Below are 20,694 nucleotides of genomic sequence, written 5' to 3' on the forward strand. Positions count from 1 at the left end.
AATCAATGAATGCATTTTCATTTACTAAGACTGATTTATTCAGGTTTTCTCTTCATAATTTGGAATGAGATTAAAATAACTGAACTTTTTAGAAGTCTCTCTACACATCTGTTCTCTTCTGATCTCTCAGAACCAAGCCAGGTCCTGATTCTTCTAAATTGGAGGCAGAAGATAGCAGCTCAGTAGACACAGCCACAGACGTAATCTATAAACCCAGAACAGCACATAGCATAGCTAGTTCCTTCTTGGGCCTTTATCACTTCATTTTCTATTTAAAAATACTCCCACTATTCATCTGCATATGATCATCAAATACTTCTGAAACAACGAAAACACTAAAAATTAGAATCAGCTCTTCAGAATCAGAGAGGAAGGGTATATTTTGACACCTAGGCCAATGGACAAAAGCAACAGTTATCACCCTAATTTTTTTCAAAAGTGGACAGCTAGGACCTAGTGAGTTTGGTACCAAACAGGAGCTACCAAGCCCAGGCAAATTAGTGCTTATACAGTTCAGTGATCTGTGGGCTCAGTCTGCTAAGCAGAGTGAGATGCAGAGGTGCTTGTCCTAGATCTGCAAGCAGACAAGTCAGTTTCCATCCAATACTTGAGAGCTGTTTGTGTTCAGCAAAAGCTTTCCAGGAACTCCATAAGGCAGTAACTAAATCAATATCCCATCCTGGCTATTTGCATGAAAACCAAATTACTTCTAAGAATGGTTATTTTTCTGATATCAATAAAATGGAAATTGTTTCAGGACAGAAGACAGAGAATATAATGCTTCTGAAAATAAAAAGCAATGCAAGATTAAGAAAAAAAAATCTCTGCTAACATACCTTCCAATAATTTTTAAAAGTATTATGGGATACATTTCAACAGTCCCAGCTACTGACTGCATTTTTGAAATGTTCCCTGCATCTACCAGTGGTTCTGGGAATTGTTAAAAACACTTCCATTTACAAAGAAGGAAATAGAAGCACACAAGGATTAAACACCTGATACAATACCATTGCAGTAACTGGAAAAGAATTCAGGAGGCATTGAATAAGAGCCCAAGTGATTGCTCAAGGTTGTAAGGGAGCCCATGGCAAAGCTTTCAATTCAGATTTTTTGTTCCCAGGCTATTGCAATATTCACTTGTTTTCTACTCAAGTAGAATAACTGTGATTAACACTGGGTGTTTAACGACCCCAAGAAGCCTCTTCATTTGTCCCATCTAATTTGACAACATTTATAGGGTCTGAATCCTGTGGAATACACACAACATTAGCCTTCAGATTAGCATGAGCTGCTGAAAATCTGCTATGTCCTGACTTATTTTCCATGGTGAATCCCACCAATGTTATGTTGAATGTAAGGAATTTCTGCCAAGTCCAATGGGGAGCATTTATTCAGGAATCATAAGCACATCTCAGACTTCAGAACAGTATTTTCATTGTAGAGTTTTCTACAATAATTTGGTAACACCACTAAGACTGACCAGGAACAAATACAGATCCATCAAAAATCTGTACAGCAAGTCAAATCTGAGCTATGTTTGTTTAACAGGGTTTCCAGAATAGCTGCTGAAGGAAGTCCCCAGAGCTGCTACTGCCTACTCAGGTCTACAGACTCCTTCTAGGAGAGCAGAACCATGGTACTCCAGAGACCCACTGATGCAGTCCAGGCTGCTACCCACAGCTGCAGAGGTCATCTGGCCCCTGGAACCACCAGGAGATATCCAATGTTCCCTTCTGGTGCACAAGCAGGCAGCTGCTTCTGATCTCATCAAAAGCAGGGAAACTAATTAATGAAGTAAGAATTTCTCTATCCCTATAGAGTTAATGCAGTCAATATAGATTGTGAGAAAAGCTAAGACAGAAAAATTAGTACAAATATGACATTATTAAAAAATCCTATGCTTCTAATGGTATGCAAAACAGCTTATATATTCAAGAAAAGACAAACCCTGCATGGAAAGTTTTTTAGAATTGCTCTCTTTCTTCATGAAAAGGAGTATATGGCTTTATTTAACCAGGTCAGACAACTTTAACAAACATCTCATCACACCTCTTCCCTTTCTGAGTGTGTTTTAGTATTTTATTATTTGCATCAAGCATGAAGAATTTTGAACATGGAAAAGCCTCCTTCTGCTTTAATATCACAATCCCTTAAGTGTATACCATTATTTAAAATTCAATTCCTACAATATATACTTTTTCAAAAAGCACCCTCACAATCTGACAGGTAAAAGCTCCAGAAAACAATTTTTCAGTGACAATATTCCCAAAAGGAATCCATCTTCAATTCAAATTTGAATAATGTGAGCAGGAAGGAGCTGGAAATGTACATTAATGAATAATTGTTCAATTCATGTGACAGGGATCATCTTCCACTGGAAATGACAGTCGCACTGAAATGATAAAACTGCAAAGCAGACTGTAAACTTGTACCTAAAAAGCCTTCAATCCATTTTCCTACCCAGCATTCTTCATATAACACATCAATATGACCTATCTGTTCTGTCTTTTTGATTCAAGTCCTTTGAACAAGTAGACACAAACCATGAAAAGTGGTCTCATTTACAGTGATGAGAAAAATCTCAATTCCCACTAAAGTCAAGATCAAAATGCCCTGATATTTAAGGGACAGACAAACTGTTTAGCGCCAGAGTTGTCTGGAAGACAAGAATTTCAATTTGCAAAAATAGTCAAAGGTTTTCTCCCATGTGAGTCAGCTGCTTAGAAGATCATATTCAGTCCTACTGCTCTAGCCAGCTTGGGGTTTTGTCACTTGCCTACACTCACTCAAGCTGATCAAATAAATGCATTTTGAAGAGAAGTTCCACTCCAGAACTGCCAATATTTGATTGGTGAGGGCAGTCAGCAATAGGGAAGGGAATCAAGTTTATGCCTTTAACCGTGTAGAGAAATTACTGAGTCTTTTTTCCTACCAGCTCAGCATGTCTGAATTTAAGAATCTGGGCTTGAGACAGCTTACAGGGTCTTTGGACTTTGTGCTCCTTTGAAATATTTCTACTGGGCATTCATCTTCAAGAATGAGCATTTTTAAAAGCTAACATGTAGAGAAGGAAAGTACCCATAGAAAAAAGTTTTGTCTTTGGCATCAAAGACAATAAATTCTAGTACTGCCAGAGTAATAGTTATCCAAATTATTGGGTTTGAGGATCATCATGCTAGGGACAATGAAAGAATTTAACTCACTTTGTCAGTTCAGGCCAACTCCTGCAGATTTACTAAAACATAAATAGTCATGAGTCTCCAGAGCTCTCACTAACACCTTTCTCCTCTATTTTGGCCTCTCACTGTGGAACAAGTAACTATGTTTTCCTTCTAGCCACTCTAAACAGGCAACCTTAGAGTGCAGACATATGAGCAGAGAGTAAGTATGGTAACATTTAATAGTCAAGTGAAGGGGGAGACATATAGAAAGCAAAACTTTTAAAAGGCATATTCTAAAAAGTGAATAATAATGTGAGTTTACAGAGCTCTGGCAAACATACAGTAGAAAATTAAAATCAAATGACTGAAGGTACCACATTTCACCCATCTTGTCAATCCATCTGAAAGCTGATCCTGACACATCACAAGGGCATCTGATATGCTAGTCAATCACCACCAGAGCATCCCTGCTGCCAAATTCATGCCAAGCCTCCAAATGTAAGAGGAGACCAAAAAAAATCACATGCCCAGGTAACAGAGCAAGCTAGAGACAGCAAGCTAGTCCCTAAAAACTGTTGTATGTCCAAACTCCCTAGTCAGGGGCCTCCATTTTCCTACCCATACTGAGTTTCTCAGATGAAAAGCACATATCTGCAAGATTTTTCAACCCCCAAAAGAAAGCTGTCTCATTTGCAAGGTGGTTTGGGGGCAAACTGTCATTATAAGGCCAGACGCCTGTAAAGTAGTCAGTAGAAGTTGCAGACAGCTGTATATGCATACTTACATAGTGCACATGTCAATCCTGGGAGGAGACAGTGGCAGTAGTTGAAGTAGGAGCTTTACTCCATTCTTCCATGCTTCCTCTTTCTCAAATTCACAGAAAAGGTAGGTACATTCATCCGCTGAGAACTGGTAGAAAACGTGACTGTCTTGAAAATAGAGTTGCCTGTCCACTGTAAGAAAAAATAATATTAAATACTCTTTAAACTTTCAGCATGTAAAGATTCCGCCCACATTCTATATTACACTCAATCTTAATGCTGAGTTATACCATCACACAAGACAAAAGGATTGAATACTCAGCACAGAAACAATCCTGACCTCTCAGTTTAATTCAGTGCATCCAAACAGGAAAACCCCAAAACCCCAATTTAAAGATCTCCAGGATCTTGAAATTCAACCATTAAGACTGATGAGTGTTTAATCAGTTTTGGAAGCTGTTCAGGTTTAGGGAATAAAATCCTTCCTCTTTTTTTGTTAGATTTCTGAGTCTCAGTTTCCACTGGTTTCTAAACTGATTTCACTAATGGTCAGGCACTAGTAAACAAAGTTCAGTAATGGGGATGGAGCCCATCATTATTCCAGCTTCTCTTGGAATTCAGGGCTACTGGAATTGCAGACTAGACCTGAATAAGAAGATGTATTAGTTGTCTTCCCTGAAAAAAAAAAAAAAAAGAGATTTAATGGGGAAAAAAGGACAGAGTCCAAAGCCAAAAGCACAAGCACCTGCAACAAGTAATTTAGCCCTTGCTGAGGCTGCATGACCAGCCATGCTGTCAGTTTAGCTGAAGAAAACCTTAAAGTACACTTTCAATGTACATATGTAGAAATCTTCCATAACTTCTCACCTTTTCACAGGAGGTTAAGTGTCTAGCACAGACCCCAGGGAGGGGTATGACCTGAGTTGAGCCACCTAAGTAGTCCCAGCCTCTAAGTAAATTCCATCATCTATCCAGAAACTAGTTACCAGTGTAATTATCACCAACCACATTAGTTGGACCAAATCCCTCAGCTTGGTGGGTGAGTTGGAGACAGCACGGTAGAACCTGGCCTCACCACCGTCTCAAGGAGTTGGATCCTCTCTCAACCCATTGTAATTAAAAAATATAGAAAACAGAGAGGAAAAGAAAATCATTAATAGCTACAGAAGTTGTCTGGTAAAGCCATGATCTGCAGCCACTAAACAGCTGCTGTCTTGTGAGAAACCTAAAATAGCTTGAGGGAAAAAAAAAAAAAAGGCTGGAAAAGACATGCACTCTGTCTGCAACTTGATAATAGTCAATTACAGGAATGAAAAAAGGAATGAAATTGCCAAAAACAAGGGATTGATCTTTGGTATTTATGAAATGAAAGGTCACATAAGTGAGCCTCTCAGAAAGATAGTAGAAAAAAGAACTGGCAAGAAAATTGGATCAATCTGTGCTTTTTTCCTTCCCCTCCTCTGATCAAAACCATGGCTTTTGTCCTATGCAGGAGAAAGGGATAGCTAGCCTTCCTCACACTGCAAGTAGTGGCAGGACTGACCTGACAATATAATGCCCATATCCAGGAGGAGCTGCCACACTCCAACTGCTGTAGATCTGCACTTGACAAAAGGGCACTGCTCCAAAAGCCAGTCTACGAGCTCTGATCCAACACAACTTCTCCTGAAAATAAGCAAAACATCACTTCTTAAACTACAGTAATGTTAAAACATTCTTTTATAATAAAGAGCTATTTTTAAAGCTGTCAAAAGTCAGCCTTTTGTTCAGCAGAGAAAACTCTTTGTCTCAATTCCTAATTTTTGTAAACCTATTCATTTCAAGGGAAGAAATTACATTGGCAAGCCTCAGAGGATACCTCCAGCTACTGTGAGGGAACTTATGTTAGATAAGCAAGTTCCCTTACATACCTGATTTGCATAGCATACTTTGTAACACGTAGCAATTTATCAATTTGTGCTGCATACAGGTCATCCAAAGATGCATAAGAGATAAATAAAATCCAGCTTTTAGCCTCAGCCTTTTATCTCCTTTCCAAGCATGGCATAATCAGTACAGCTAAACAATATGTGTAAGACCTTTAAGTACTGCTCTAGGATGTACTTAATCTTTCATATTATTCGTAAATCTTTCATATTATTCGTAAATATAAATTATATATTTAAATGATAATAGTAGTGGATTTTTCTTAAATGCAGGTGTGAATGAATGGTGCCATAATACAGAGCTGCACATTTTGGTGTAATTGAAAACAGGAGGAAGCATTTATGCTACAATGCAACACAAATGGAAAATCACTTCATTACAGAAATATTCCATAAATTACATGCAGAAATCACTGTGTCACTAAATCTTGGAATCCAATTAAGCTCTTTTATAACTCCAAACCATGGCTGAAATGAATACTCTTTCTTTTCAACAAAATAACTGACAAACACTATTGTATATGAAAACCATAAGCAATTGAATTAATGTATATACAATCGGGCGACTGCTGCTTTCTGACAACTGACATTGTAATGTAAGAAAAGATATTAAGGTACATGAGACTTTAAAGAATTTTTTTAAGAAAATATTTTTAATTCTTAGTGACGTACACCGAATTTGTCAGAATCTGATTTTGTCAAATCAGAGCATAGATAAATGCAAATAAAACTCTTACAGCTAATTAAAACAAATTATTTTTATTTACCTGCAAATGCCAGTAAGGTACACACGGTCTTTAATCAGGTCAGAAGCTTGTAGAGTAAAAATATTCCTGAGAGCTCTCCCAGCACAGGAAGAACTTTCTCCATAAATCTGAATGAAAAGAGAAATTGAAAACTGTGACAAACAGGGATTTATTCCTGCTGTAGTAAATTTTCTTGCCACTGTCTGCTCCCTCCCTTTGAGCAATGCCTTCTTCACAGGTAAATGACAAGCAAGCACCCAGTCTCATAGGAAATGCACCCCAGCTTCTGCCAGTTGTATCATGGGTTGTAGGTGCCCCACGAGCTGGGCTGATTTTTGATTTGCTGCTCTAGAAAAGGAGAGGTTTAACTATCCATCAGCTTTACCTTTGAACAAAAGACAATTTAAATGAAAATGTGTTATTCTAGCAAAGCAGAGACACATGAACCATTGCAAAATCACACAGATACAGTTTAAAATATATATAATTTCCTATGTATTTGAGCTAAATAATTTATTTCAAGCTTAATACACACTGAAAGACTATTTCGTAGTCTTTTTGTTCAAAACCTTTAGAGGTTTCCTATGATAGCTGTAGATCAGTTCATCCATTCATTGCCAGGAGGATGTGGTCTTTCAGAATGGACACACCTCTGATTTCCCCACACCTGATTTCTGCCCTGCACCTCAAGACTGCAAATGTGTCTGCCAAAACAGAACCCAGCTCAGTCTTCCATAAACCATGTTCCATCCAGACTCTCTGTACTACTCCTTATTGAAGAATTTACCTTGGGCTTCTATTGTGCTGTTTCCCCACTGTCTCAGCAAAACACACCAAGTGACACAAAGAACTAACTTGATTCTATTTGGTTTCACCTTTTTGTTTGTTTGCTTCCTATGCTTAGGATTTTTTTAAGGCATATAGAAGAGTCCTGAGGGAGCAAAATCTTGAGACATGCAAACCAGAGTTCTCAAAATACTGTGAAAATAAGCTAGACAGTGGCAATCATTTAAGTGACTGGGAAGCAAGTGCACATTGGAATTAACAACAATTCAGTTTGCAAATTCAGTAATAGCAGGATGTGATTTATAAAACACACACACAAAATGATAACTTCTTGACTGGATTTAACTGCAGGTCACATTCACAAGTACCTTCAAAGCTATGAATAAGAGGTTGAACTGAAGCAGAAGCATTCCTCGCATTTTATTTGATGAAATAGAATTAAAAAGAAAGTTCACAAGTACCTTATTTGAAGGAGTTTCCAAATAGGGATTTGAAATTCTTCTGGACAGGGTCTGTAAGATAATTTGGGAGACTGTTAGTTTTATTATGGTTTTTGCATGGAAAAAAAAAAAAAAAGTAGCTGCAATCTAGTCTTTTAGCTATTGAAATCTACATAAAAAGAATTTATCAAATCATCTGAATAGTCTAACATATGTCTCAAAATAATAATTGTTTCACATCAGGAAAAAGGTTTGGTAAACTCAATTCTGTGTTTTCTATTTCATTTATTCTTGATCTGGAAAAAAATATGAACAATGAGATGGCAAAGCTTAGAGATAACATACAATTATTGTGTCAGGAAACATCAAAAATGACAGTGAAGAATCTCAAGATAAGCCTAAAAAATACTGGATGAAAAGACAATATCATGATGAGCTGAACATTGAAATCAGTATGTACTAGAGGGAGAAAATGGAATTACACATACTTTAAAAGCAAACTTTATCAATTCAGTAAAGACACCTCAGGGTCACAGAACCCTTCTCAAAGAAGACCACTCTTCTAAATGAAATTCTTAACTGCAATTAAAAGAAATTAGGATAAATGGTGAATAAAATGGTGACCAGTGAGGAGATAACTAATGTGGATCAGCGTTATCTCTGCAGTGCCACGTTGCACTGGTAACAGCATCTCAAGAAATGAATGCTCCAATGTTAGAGGGGATTCAGACAATAATAGTAGTAGGAATAATAAAGGATTTGGATAAATTTTAATATGAGAAAAGACAGAAAAGACTGTGGCTATTTACCTTACAAAGGAGAGATACAAGAGACATAATGCAATTATGCAGTACGGCACAAAGAAAAGACTAATTTTCTGTGCTCTACTTTATGTTACATGAAAATAACTGATCACTTAATGAAATTAGAGAGGATTCATATTTGAGGAGACAGAAAGGAAAGTCAAAAATAAGTCTTCACAGCAGGGAAATGAAAATGTCAAAATCTTACCACTGATCAATAAAGACTGAGATTTAAAATTATAAAATTCACAGTGAACCAGTGCTCTGAAAGGCACACAGGATAAATATCACCACAAGAATCTGGTTAACCCACTCCTACTCATCATGATCCTTCCATATCTTTATCTATTAAAAGACAAGATATTGTCTATACTGATGCTTACTTGCAACTTCTATCTTACTACAAGCCACACAAGACACAAATAAACACTGCCTAAAATAAGCCTGGAAGTGGAAAAGAAGACTGCAGATTGTAGAGGTGCACTGGCACTACAACAGGAAGATCACGTGGTGCTCCCTCACATTATTCCAACTTCTAAGCAGCATAATTAATTCCTTGCTTTGAGAAGGATCCAATTCTCACTTGGTATATTTCAATCATAAAAAAACCCCATCGTTCACACCCTGTAAGAATTACAGAATCCATATTTCAGTAACACCAGCTGCTTTTTCCTCCCTGTACTCTTGTTCCTGTATTTTTAGAAAGGGAAAGGACGAGGAACCACAGAAGCATCTATCGCTGTTTACCCTTCCACGCTCATCACAAGGCTTAGTGTAGTTCCATGCATTACAGCACCTCCGTATGGAAATACTGTAACATATAAGCCTAATTTCCCTCTCCTGTGCCCAACAAAGATGCTGTAAGAGCACAGCACTGCCTCAGATCCCACTTACTCTTCCTAGCCGGCATGTCATTAACACCTCGGCTCTGCAGCAGCCCTACATACCACCACCTCTCTTGGTTTCTGTCCAAGTCTTTCATTCCACAAGCCTCACTCACTGCAGTCAAAGTTTATACACTGATTTCCCTGCTCTGCTCCCTGCTCCTTTCCCAGGCTGGTGCTTACAGAGGACAAGGAGGGTCACCCAGGGAGAATACTGGTACTGCAGTGTGCACTTACATGACAGCGTAAGATGAAGCTCAGCAAAAAGGACAAATTTGGTTGCCTTCTACAACAGGGTTGCAGTGGTGATGGATAAAAGAAGAGAGACTGAGATAATCTACCTGGACTTGTGCAAAACGTTTCATACTATCCCAAGCATATCCTTGTCACTAAAATGGAGAGACATGGATTTGATGGATGGACTACTCAGCGGATAAGGAAGTGGACACACTCAAAGAGTGTGTCAATGGTTTGATGGCTGTGTTTGATCACCAGTGATGGCTGTGGTTTGCTCCCCCAAAATTATTTTGATACATGTACCGATAGAAAATACATTTGCAAATCACTCTGAGAATGAGCCAAAATCTGCTTTTAAAGCAAATTAATTAGTCATCAAGCAAACAGCTCATCTCTCATGAAAACTACCTTGGAACAGTTACTGATGCCCACGCCAAGTGCTGCTTTCTAGCTACTGCCACCCTGGCATCCCCACGTACCTCTTCACCAGCTTGAGGAGAAGCTTTGCCAAGCCCCATGTCAGGGAGAGGACAGGGCTGTGGCAGCACGTGTGGTGGGACAGAAGACCGTATGTGTGCAGGAGATCCAGAGCACTGGGTGCCCTCCAGAAGGGCTGTCCCATCACACATGAGTAGGTGTGCATAAGCAGCTTCATCTTCCCTGCTGGGGATGCAGGAAGAAATAGGCAGGGAGAAGTCCTGTGGGCTGGATGATCCAGAGTCTGAACTACGAACATGGCACAGGAATGGCACTGTCCTAGCTTGGGGACACAACTTGCATTTGACAGGAAAGGACAGCTGGGACAGGAGAAGGTTTTGGAATAGGACTGCTGGTATCAAATCTGAATACACCACAGAAAATTTAGTCTAAAATTGGGAAACATGATAAAGGAATTTACTGTGGTATTTAAAATCACTAAAATCACCAGGAGTAATGACATTAAAATAATGGGATGATTAAAATAAAGTGAACAGAAATTAATTGAAACAACCAGGAGGAAATATTTATCTATAATCTATATGATCAGCTTATAAAACTATAAACCAAAGAATTAAATATGCCACGTAGAGTTTTAGAAACAGAGGCTAATTTAATGACTAATCCTACTATGCAAAGTCTATACCTAATTTTAAATTAGTATTGCTTCAACTGTACAGTTATTTTTAAAACAAGTTGAAAATTTCTGACGTTACTTAAAGTTAAGCGAAGATATTGATGACAATATTTAATATATCATCACAAACTGATTTTTTAGAGGTTTGGAAAGAAATTCCTCCACAACAAAGTATACTAATGGCTCCACTGGAAAGAACAAGCTGTATCTTATTTTAAGATGCTGACTTAGTTCCTTCCTTGGGAGAGTATTGAACTGGGTCCACTACAGCAACTCCCTGTGCATTTACTGCAACTTGATTAATGTTCTGTTCAAGGGCTAATGGTACTGTAGAGCATGGATTTAGTCATATCTTTCGGAGATACATTTGAATTTTATCCTCATTTTTAGACCTGGGATTTTGCTTTGGCCACATCTCAGCTTGGGAGAATGACTTGCCTACTAGTTGCTTGTGCTTTGCCTCCTGCCCAAGCTGTTCCAACAACTGCTGGTATTTCTGCCATTGCCAGCACTGCAGTCACAGTAGCATCAGCAAGGCTCTGTACATCTGCTAGCAATTTAATCACCAGCATGCTCAGAAAGAAACAAAGTAAGAGTGCTTTCAGCTCCAGTTCAAGTGCTTTCCTCAGCTGGGATTTAGTGCAGTGGTAGCAGCCAGCAACCTGTCTACACTAGAAGTCATAATGTAACACCTCAAAAGAGGCTATAGAAATTGTAGGGAAATAATAATTTCAAATATGGAACAGAAATGTTTTGCCTTTCTTCTAAGAGCATCTGATACTCATGCGCAGTTAGCAAAAAAAAAAGACAAACACGGGAAGGAAGAATTTCATTTTTAGTCAGGATTATTCCTTTTACTAAATCTTCTAAAGTGGGATTTATTTTGAAATTAAGAGAAATGAGGAAAGGCAGAATCATGGCTTTTCTTCCCCAGTAAATTGTTCAAGCTTCCACTCTAGATTTTTCAAACATATACGTTTTTCACTGATTGTGTTTCTAAAATATGAGCATAATATTCTGTGCTTTGGAATTTGTAATGTGTGATCAAACTTTACCTGCTTTCAGTTTACAACACCCTCATCAATATTTGTCTGTTTGATCAGAGCTTAATTTACAAACATACCCATGATCAACTCCACGCTGCTGGGTAGTTCTAGAAACATTTTTATTATGTACAAATATAACAAACCAATTGTTCATAGTTTCAGGGCACGGTCACTATGTCCCTAAAGAATTTAGTATAACACTTGTGCATTTCAAACTGGATTACTCAATATACTTAAAATTAAGCAAATGCTTCAGTGTTGTTATTCCCTAAATATAAATAGCCTGAACAAAAAAATCATCTAATTTTGAAATGCACATGGTGTAGCACAGATTACCTGGTAATGAGATCATTTCTATTTCCTGACAGGGGGATTTCTGTAACTACTCAACACCTGAATCCTAAATTGGATAATGTGATCACAAAAGAAATTATATATTCAGACACACATCCAGAAAGAATTTAAGCATCCAAACCTAAAATACATTTTCACAAGTACTCATGCTGGAAACTTTCCACATTCCAACCATGAGAGCGTATGGAAAAGGATCACAAATAAAGGTGAATACAAATTCACTCTCAAAAACAATCATCTGCTTGTACTTTTCTCTCCAATGATCATTCAGCTCTAAGAATACAGTGGCTCAGGAAAAAATTAAAAAATCCACCAGAAGTATTCACTTAATTTCCCTCAGGCTTTTGTTCCACTCCACGTACAAATCAAAAAGTAATTATTTGTGTCTCAACCAGATTTTGTTCTCTTGTTTTGAACCATGACAATGATAATGCCATAAGAGCAACAGAAACCACTGCAACTGTTACCACTGATAAAAACCCATAGGGGTTTTTTATCAAAAAGATTTGCTGGAGTTGCTAAAAGCAAGCAGCTACAATAATGAGAGAGTTTCCACTCTAGCCCTGATCTGAACACAAATCCTGAAACAAAGCTGGGCTGTACCTGCCTGGCACACCCTCCTCAACCTGCAACACAAGAAGGCAGTAATTTCTGCAGGAGTAAATGCCCATTTATTCCCAGTGCTTACTCGTGCCAGACAAGAAGTGGGGGAAGGGAGCAAAAAATTACCGAACAATATGACTTATCACTTTGCCAGCTTCGAATTTTTTGCATTTGACATCACCTGCTACTGTCTAAATGACAGTTGTTTTAAGCAGAAGTAAGACACGGGTGTTGTGTTTAGTAGAGGAAACGTTACTGTTCTTTGAAGGTGGCTGGATATAGGGAGTGTTGTCATGAATCCCAATCCGTTTCCATGTGGCAACAGATTTATTCTTGTTGCTAAGGCACAGCAAGTAGAGTTGGTTGGGAAGCTAGCTGACTTTCAGCAGATATCATTCATATGAAATCATAGATATGCCTGACTTTCTGCCAATAATATTTGTAACAAACAACCTTCCCCCACTGCTCCACTTGAAACCCACTGTCAGAATTCACGGGTAATGAAGAATAACCAATGTGACAGTTCTCTGCATTAATATTTATTTAAGATTAAATATAAAACCCTTTATAAAGGATCTTTTTTATAAAGGAAAGATCTTCTCCTGATCATCTTAAACTTCATACACTTAGGTGTAGCATAAAAAGGTCAAAAAGCTGTAAAAAGAAATCTGTATTCAGCAGAGCTTGCAATTTAGGGTTCCCAAATGAGCCTGAAAAGCTCTCTGGAGAAACCCAAATGAGTCATTAATGAAAGAAAACCAAGGAGGTATTGTCATCTGTTTTCTGTATAAAAAGAACTTATAACTTATTTCACGAAGGGGAAACCCACAACCCGTGGTTCGTTCTCACTTCCTCCGAAACAGAAAGAGATGTGAGAAGAAAATGGACAATCTTTATAAAGACAAGCAGCGCTCTTTATGTTTAAAGACTTATTTCTGAGTCAGTGACAGTTAGGAAAGCTATGCATTTAGAAGCATTTCTTTATTTTCCAGTACCTAGCAAACTAAATATGGCTGAATGGGTTTGTGCTTCAAACAAAACTAATTTTTACTTAATCTGGCATAAACCATCTACTTTCAAAGTCTCTGGAGCCTAGCAAGGACTGTAATTTAGTGTGCAAGAGCAAAATTTATTCTCAATGCCCTTTTCTATGACTAAAAGAAGCTAATTAAAGAAAAGAATATCATAGAAGACAATATGGCAGGGCTGGCTGGTTTCTCTCCACCCTCTTCCTCAGTCCTACCATAGGGAAAAGCCCAGGATAAATCCAGCTTCAGGAAGGCACCAACACAGGCTCCTCCATCTGTATCCTGTGCCTCAAATAAAGCTGTAGCACCCTGACCGTCACCCGGATTGATAGAAAGGGAGAAGTGGTGAGCCCGCAGAAGGGGATACCTTGGTTAGGAACTTCATGTTACTAAAGAAAGGAGACAGCCACCCTCCTGCTAATGATGAGTTCCATGATCGGATTAAGTATCCTGAAATACTGCTGCTGACAAACAGGTCATGTCCTCTTTACACCTCCTGCTTCAGCTTCCCATTACCGCCGCTCTTCTCCTTTGTGCTTCCACGCGTGTCCATGAAGCCACGTCCTGAATGAAGCCAAAGGGCCAACGGCTTTGAATCGGCTCATTAAATAGAGATTCATTTCAACAGAGATGGTTTCCCTCAGTGGGGTCACTGGGGAGCCACACAAACATAATCCCCAGCAAGGCGAGCAGCAGGGGCACAGGCGAGGGCTGTGGGACAAGGAGGGAGGCAGGGAGGGACAGCTGTGCTCAGAGGAAGCATTTGTTTATGCTATATTAAAACTATCCAAGGAATGATGGCATAAAGCACATCTAATAAATCCTTTTTATGTTGACAGAGCAGAGACACCACTCTGTCAACATAAAAAGGAAGTTAACTATGCTCGCAAAAAATGACAATACAAAATTCAAGGGTGTCAGCAATGGGGGGGCAGCTTCACTTCCAACTCCATGTTCAGATAAATGCATCAGCTGAAGCAAAACACAATTCCCATGTCATCTACAACTGTAGACTGCATGGGCATAGTTTGTAATACAGAAACAGAGTTTAAGCAAGATTTCTCTTTCTTATAAAGAGAGAATGGACATTACAACTCATATGCTAATACAATGTTTGCAGTGAGATTTCATTAAATATGGAAAGAAATAATTAGAATTTAACTGCTTTTTATCACACTTTATATAACATTAAAATATGCAGAGTACACTTAATTGTCTATTCATGTTCCTTCGTTAACTAAACTTTATTGCAGCATTTGTGCTCTCGTTTGGCAGTTCAGCCATACATTTCCTAATGTTATCTTACAAAATTCCCAGTGCATTTCACTCTTCCTGGCTGTCAGCAACATTTCACAGGAAAGCAGTATCCTCCCTTTCTTCCAGTAAAAAAACAGGCACTGTACAGACTGTCACCACAAACATTTAACAATATTGCCATACTTAATATTTTTTTTTAAAACTTAGCACCTAATAAATACAGTAGATGGTCTTTGTCATCTACCCTTGTGTCCCTGGCCACCAGCATCTGGTCTGGTTTTGATCTGGAGGGCAGCACATAAGAGAAGATGGGTAGGGGGGATTTAGAGATTGCTACATTTTTTTTGTAGCAGCTACTATTTCTAATGATGCAAACTATAATTTGATAGTACACTATTTGCAGCTTTCAGAAGAATGTGCACTGGATATTTCAGACTACAATTAAAACGGTGTTCCCAGTGACAGGTCACTGTTTATTTTCAGATAAATCTAAATGAAGACACCAACAAAACAGTTAAAAGAGAGATCAGGAGTAAAAAAACGCAGATTGTCTGCATACTTAAAAGCTTTTCAAACTACCTCTGTTGACATGTTTCTTGTGTTGTCAACAAAATAACTTCTCATGACACATTTCCAAATGAAAAAAAAAAAAAAAAAAGAAAGCAGCACAGCACATCGTCTTAGCAAAGGCATTCTGAAAGCCAGAAAGCCTGACTTACAAGCATGCATTAGCAAAAAGAAATTTATGAGGAAATTGTGTGTCAAACACAAGAATAAATGCTCAGGTTGTAAAATCTTCTTCCTGGAACTTTTGTAACTTTACCAACAGCATCCTGCACCATTTCTCTGGATTTGAATTTTGTCCTGCACAGAGTAGGGGTTGGATCAAATAATCTCCTGGAGTTCCCTTAACACCCAAATATTTCTGTAATTGTCTCCTGCTCCATCACTCCCAGACAATTTAATTCTGCTAGTCCAACTGGCAGTACCAGGCATGGGAGAAAAAGTCTGTGGAGCTTCAGGGCAACCAGAAGTACATTTCTAGGTGCATTCTGCATTTAAAAAGAGGATCCTAAAATCACAGATTTTCATGTTAGCCTTCCACCAAAACTTTTCCCCATCACATTACCCACTGTGGCAGGTCTCAATTGCTGAGGTACCCCAGCTGTCAACATTACTGCAGATAATAGTTAGTGGTGCCAGAACCTGACCTTCAACAAGCCACATTTCTCAGAGGTAAAATATAATAAAAATTTTAAAGCAAACAATCAATTAAGTGATTCATCTCGCCTGTCACTACCAACCACCCACCACGTAGGCGTAAGTTCAGATGTTCCCTCTCTGGTGTCAGGCAAAACCAGCATGGTTGGGTATTTGACTTTTGCCAGCACAGACTCAGAAGCCTTCAGATGAACTGCCCCCATAACCCAGCTGCAAGAACGCTCACCTCCGCCACAAGAATTCTAGCAAACAGCAGAAGGGCAAAAATATCCAAGATTGCTGCAGCTATTTCAGTGAACGCAGATGCAGGAACAAAACCCCAAATATTAGCAAATAGTCAGGAAATCAGCTGTGAACGATGACGACAAATGGCTAAAAATGTCAATATAGAGTGCATATATTATTGAATAAGAAAATCCATTAAAATCTTCATTCATTCAGAAGCAATTTATAATTAAAGAAACAGTTTTATAGCTTTCAATAACTAAAGGATCTTTAATGTTTCAAGTATAAAAAGATGAAATTAAAATTCTGTGCTCTGATTATGATTTATGAAAATACCTCCCAGTAAACTGCATTTGCAGTTTACTGCTTGAAAAATGGCTGTCTTTCTGGCAACTTTCTTTAAATTTTCTTTTAATAGGCTGCACACAGATTGTCCATGATTGGGTTTATAAGTGCACTAAGGTATGCTTTTAATGCCTGTATAATTTAGTGTCCCTGCTCCCAGAGAGCCCTGCTTTTACCACTGCCTGCACCAGAAGGTGGGTCACTCAGTAATTTCCCAAACCTTCTTCCTACTAGGAGAGCACAGTTACTCCTTTCTGGTACAAGACATTCAAACTATTTCCTCTTTGTTTCTGAGAAATTGATTTTCTGATTTCACAAGTGGCATACTGGGAAAAGCACCAGACTGTTCAGTGTACCTCAGTTTTACTCCTGAATATGGTGTGGTAGCAATGTTCAGTGAGGCATTTCCCTTCCCATGCAATGGCAATGACCATGAGCACACTCTGGAAGCATTTTGAGAGCCACAGATAAAAATCTGCTACCAGCTAAGGACTAGAAGCTCACAAGCTCTCCTCCATATACCCAGGGAAGCCCCACTCTAAGTTCAAATACTTACAGGACATTTAAAGTGCAACAAATCTAGAGTAAAACTGCCAACTTCTGCTTTTCTTGTTTCTGAGGTTTTCTGGGAGCAGGAACAGCTTTGAGGGTGGGTGAACAAGCTCTGCTTAAAGAATTTTGCATTACAGCCTTAACAGTTTGAGGCTCTGCAGTGCTGTGGTTTGTATTGGCAGCGCTCCGTTACGTGACCTCTTGGGAACAATAATCATTTCACTGACAGTAGCTCTTGGCACAAACCAGTGCCAACCTACTATGAACCAGAGAGTGGGAGTTCTTAACCACTTCCAGAAGAACAGCTGTAATTTACTTTTTTGTAGGGAGAAACTATTAAAGCGTAACTACTTTAGTTTCATGAAGCAGTCAAGGCCTCTGTACAGAGAACTAAAAAGCACTCAATATGAAAAGAAAGAATAAAGCTTTCCCTTATATCATCACACAAGCAATTTTTTGGCAAAATACATCAGGTACTCCTCAACTGCTTTTGGCAAAGCCCCAGAAATACTTGGAAGTCGGCTACCAGCACCTTCAAACCATCTGCAGAGTGAGATCCACTAATTCTGATCACCTTGCAAATCTTTAGTCTGGCCATTAAAGCAGGAACAAATGAAAACTCAAGTGCAAACCACTCCAAAGGGATGTTTGTCACCTCTGAGATGGGGAGGGACCTGAGAAACAGGGCAGTTCAAAAATATCTGAATTTTTCAATGTGGCAGAAACCACTGCATGCCCATCATTCAATCCCAACTGCTTGGCACACAGAGCAATGTGGAAAGCAGTGTTAGATATGGAATATGATTCGACCATGAAGAGTCTAGAATATATGAGCAACCAATAAAAGCTGCTTAGGTAAATTTAGCTTTCACCAGACTGAGAGGTTACAGAATCAGACAATATATATGCAAGACACAGACGAGATTTGTATATTTCTTTTTGCCTCAGTAAAACTGCTCAAGTGTCAAGTAGCTAAGAGATGTAAATTTTACTTAGTGTGATAAAATCAAAACCAAATAATACAAATTACATATGTTGTACAAATTAATCTCATAAGAAAGTAAAAGATATGCTCAGCACCCCCACGAGGTCACAAATACAGTTCAGGCATCTTCGGACAAGAACTTCCTTTGTGAAACAGGTTCAAGAAAGGAACACAGCCTTTCAAGTGAGGCAAGACTTTCACCCTAATGAGACAGATTTCCTTAATTATATTCTTTATCCTTAAATTTAATTACCCACCTTTCTCCTGATATATATATTTATTTTCATTCTTTATTCATAGAAATTATTGTTTGCACACGTTTGATATTATTAGCACATGGATATGTCACATCAGGTTTATGCTGTATTATTTTGAATTTTCTTGCTGCAGATTTAGTCACTCTAAATTTAATTTAGTCTATAAGACCTTCTTCCTACTGCTGTAGGAAGTTTGATCCCTATGGGGAAGGGTTTTCTTTATCTCTTGAAATTTTCCAGCTGGTACCAGGGAATTTTCTCTTTTTGACCTCCAGTTTTGAAAGACAGGACCTTAGTCCAACAATAGACTTTTGAAAATACCATGAATAGAATCTGTCCTATTAGGGCTCTCTGTGTTTGTTATTTATTTTCAAGACAGCATGGGCCTTCAGAAGTGATCCCTGCACCTCTCCTCAGGCTTAGACTATGTTCTGATGTACAGCCAAAGTCAGTTTAAACAAAATGCCACAAAATTTGACAAGATACTATGGCAAGATTAACATCCTCTGAAATGATAACCCCACTCAAATTCACAGAAAAAGAATATATTAAACTGTGTTGCACTAAACCTTTTGTGGAGAAAGTACCTGTGAAAAAAACTATTTTAGGCAGCCTAACTAAACAAACAAACAGAAAAATCTTGCTTCAATTTGTCCCAAATCAGTCTCTTGTCCCTCATGATGTGAATAACTTCCCTCCAGCAAAACTAGACCTGGCATTTAAAGCAGAAAGTTCCTATCCTTTTTTTTTTCCATTTTTGTAATGCATTACAAAGCCTTTAAATTACTTTTAAGGCACATTTGTCTCTACAAAATAAAGATACTACTCCATAAACAGAAAAAAAAAACCTCACAATTTGAGAGTCAAAGGATTAGAAGATTTTTCTACTTTCTACATCTGATTACATTATCTGAATTAATTAACCTTTAATTACACTTGCAACTATTATGTAGTTTTCCATCCCAACAGAAGTCCCACCATATGATATCTATATCTTAGGCAATCTTATATTCAAAAGCATATGCAAAAGAAAAAAACTGCTAGAGCATAAATTAGCATGAAAAACATGTGTGCAGTGGAAAAACATCCACAGAATTACAGCAGAGCAGGGATCTTAGGTGAATTGTATGTTATGAAACTGAACACACGTGTCTGTGTAAGATGTGTCTTTTGACAAAGAGGTTGAACTCTAAGATTTCAAGAGATCTCTGTACATCCGGTGCTGAAAGGAAAATTACTCCTCCAGAGGAACTGTTGTTCTAAAGCAGAAGTCTTTTGGCTTGAAAGTTGTGGATGATTTTTTCAAGGCTGTTTCAAAATATACAGGAGGTAGCCTGCACCTGCAGAATCTGAGACAACCACCCAGGAGAACACCTCATCCCTCACTGGAGACAGCAGCAGTAGCACTGTAACTATTTTTAAAAAAATACTCATTAGAACACGTAAGAGGGACACAATGTGAACAGAAGCTTACTTATCAGTTGTGTGAACGGGGCATACAAAAGAAAAGCAGAATAGCCTCTGCATTACTCACAGCCAAAGTACAGCTGAGTGTATCCTGAACAGAGCAACCTCACAGAGCCAGCAGAACTGTCTGCTGATGCCAGAGTACAATCAGAGGAAAGGACTCACACATCACTGCCTTGTTACAGGGTCACGTTTCCACCACCTGAGGACAGCCAGGCCCGGCAGCCAGCACTAGGAACAGCACACTTGGAGGAGCTTCTGGTTACCAGACTAAGGAGCAGCTCATGCATTTCATGTGCTACTTGAAGCTGCACCCTTCTTGCCCTGCCACACACACCAATGTCCAGGACCCTTCAGGGTCCCCCTTTATGTACCCATGGAAAGCAGCAACATAGAATTGAGCCACCTTCTTCTGCCTCACTATGTTAAATCTTTATCCTAAGATCCTTGAGGGAGTGCTTTGTCCCCTGAGAATAAAAGGAGGCAAAGGCTGACCA

The 20,694-nt window shown here is 38.6% G+C and overlaps 1 protein-coding gene across 1 annotated transcript in view; it reads right to left on the minus strand.

The window, feature by feature from the left end:
• The window catches only part of RAPGEF5 (Rap guanine nucleotide exchange factor 5), a 155,711-nt gene that overhangs the window by 120,918 nt on the left and 14,099 nt on the right, over positions 1–20,694 (minus strand). The window contains exons 2-5 of the mRNA XM_053955047.1: positions 7,841–7,891; positions 6,615–6,721; positions 5,466–5,587; positions 3,946–4,114 (exon numbers count right to left, since the gene is read on the minus strand). Of these exons, the coding sequence (XP_053811022.1) occupies positions 3,946–4,114; positions 5,466–5,587; positions 6,615–6,721; positions 7,841–7,891 (449 nt within the window). The remainder of the gene's footprint in view (positions 1–3,945; positions 4,115–5,465; positions 5,588–6,614; positions 6,722–7,840; positions 7,892–20,694) is intronic.

The sequence above is a fragment of the Vidua chalybeata genome, chromosome 1, assembly GCF_026979565.1.
Source record: "Vidua chalybeata isolate OUT-0048 chromosome 1, bVidCha1 merged haplotype, whole genome shotgun sequence".
In the NCBI taxonomy this organism is placed as follows: domain Eukaryota; kingdom Metazoa; phylum Chordata; class Aves; order Passeriformes; family Viduidae; genus Vidua; species Vidua chalybeata.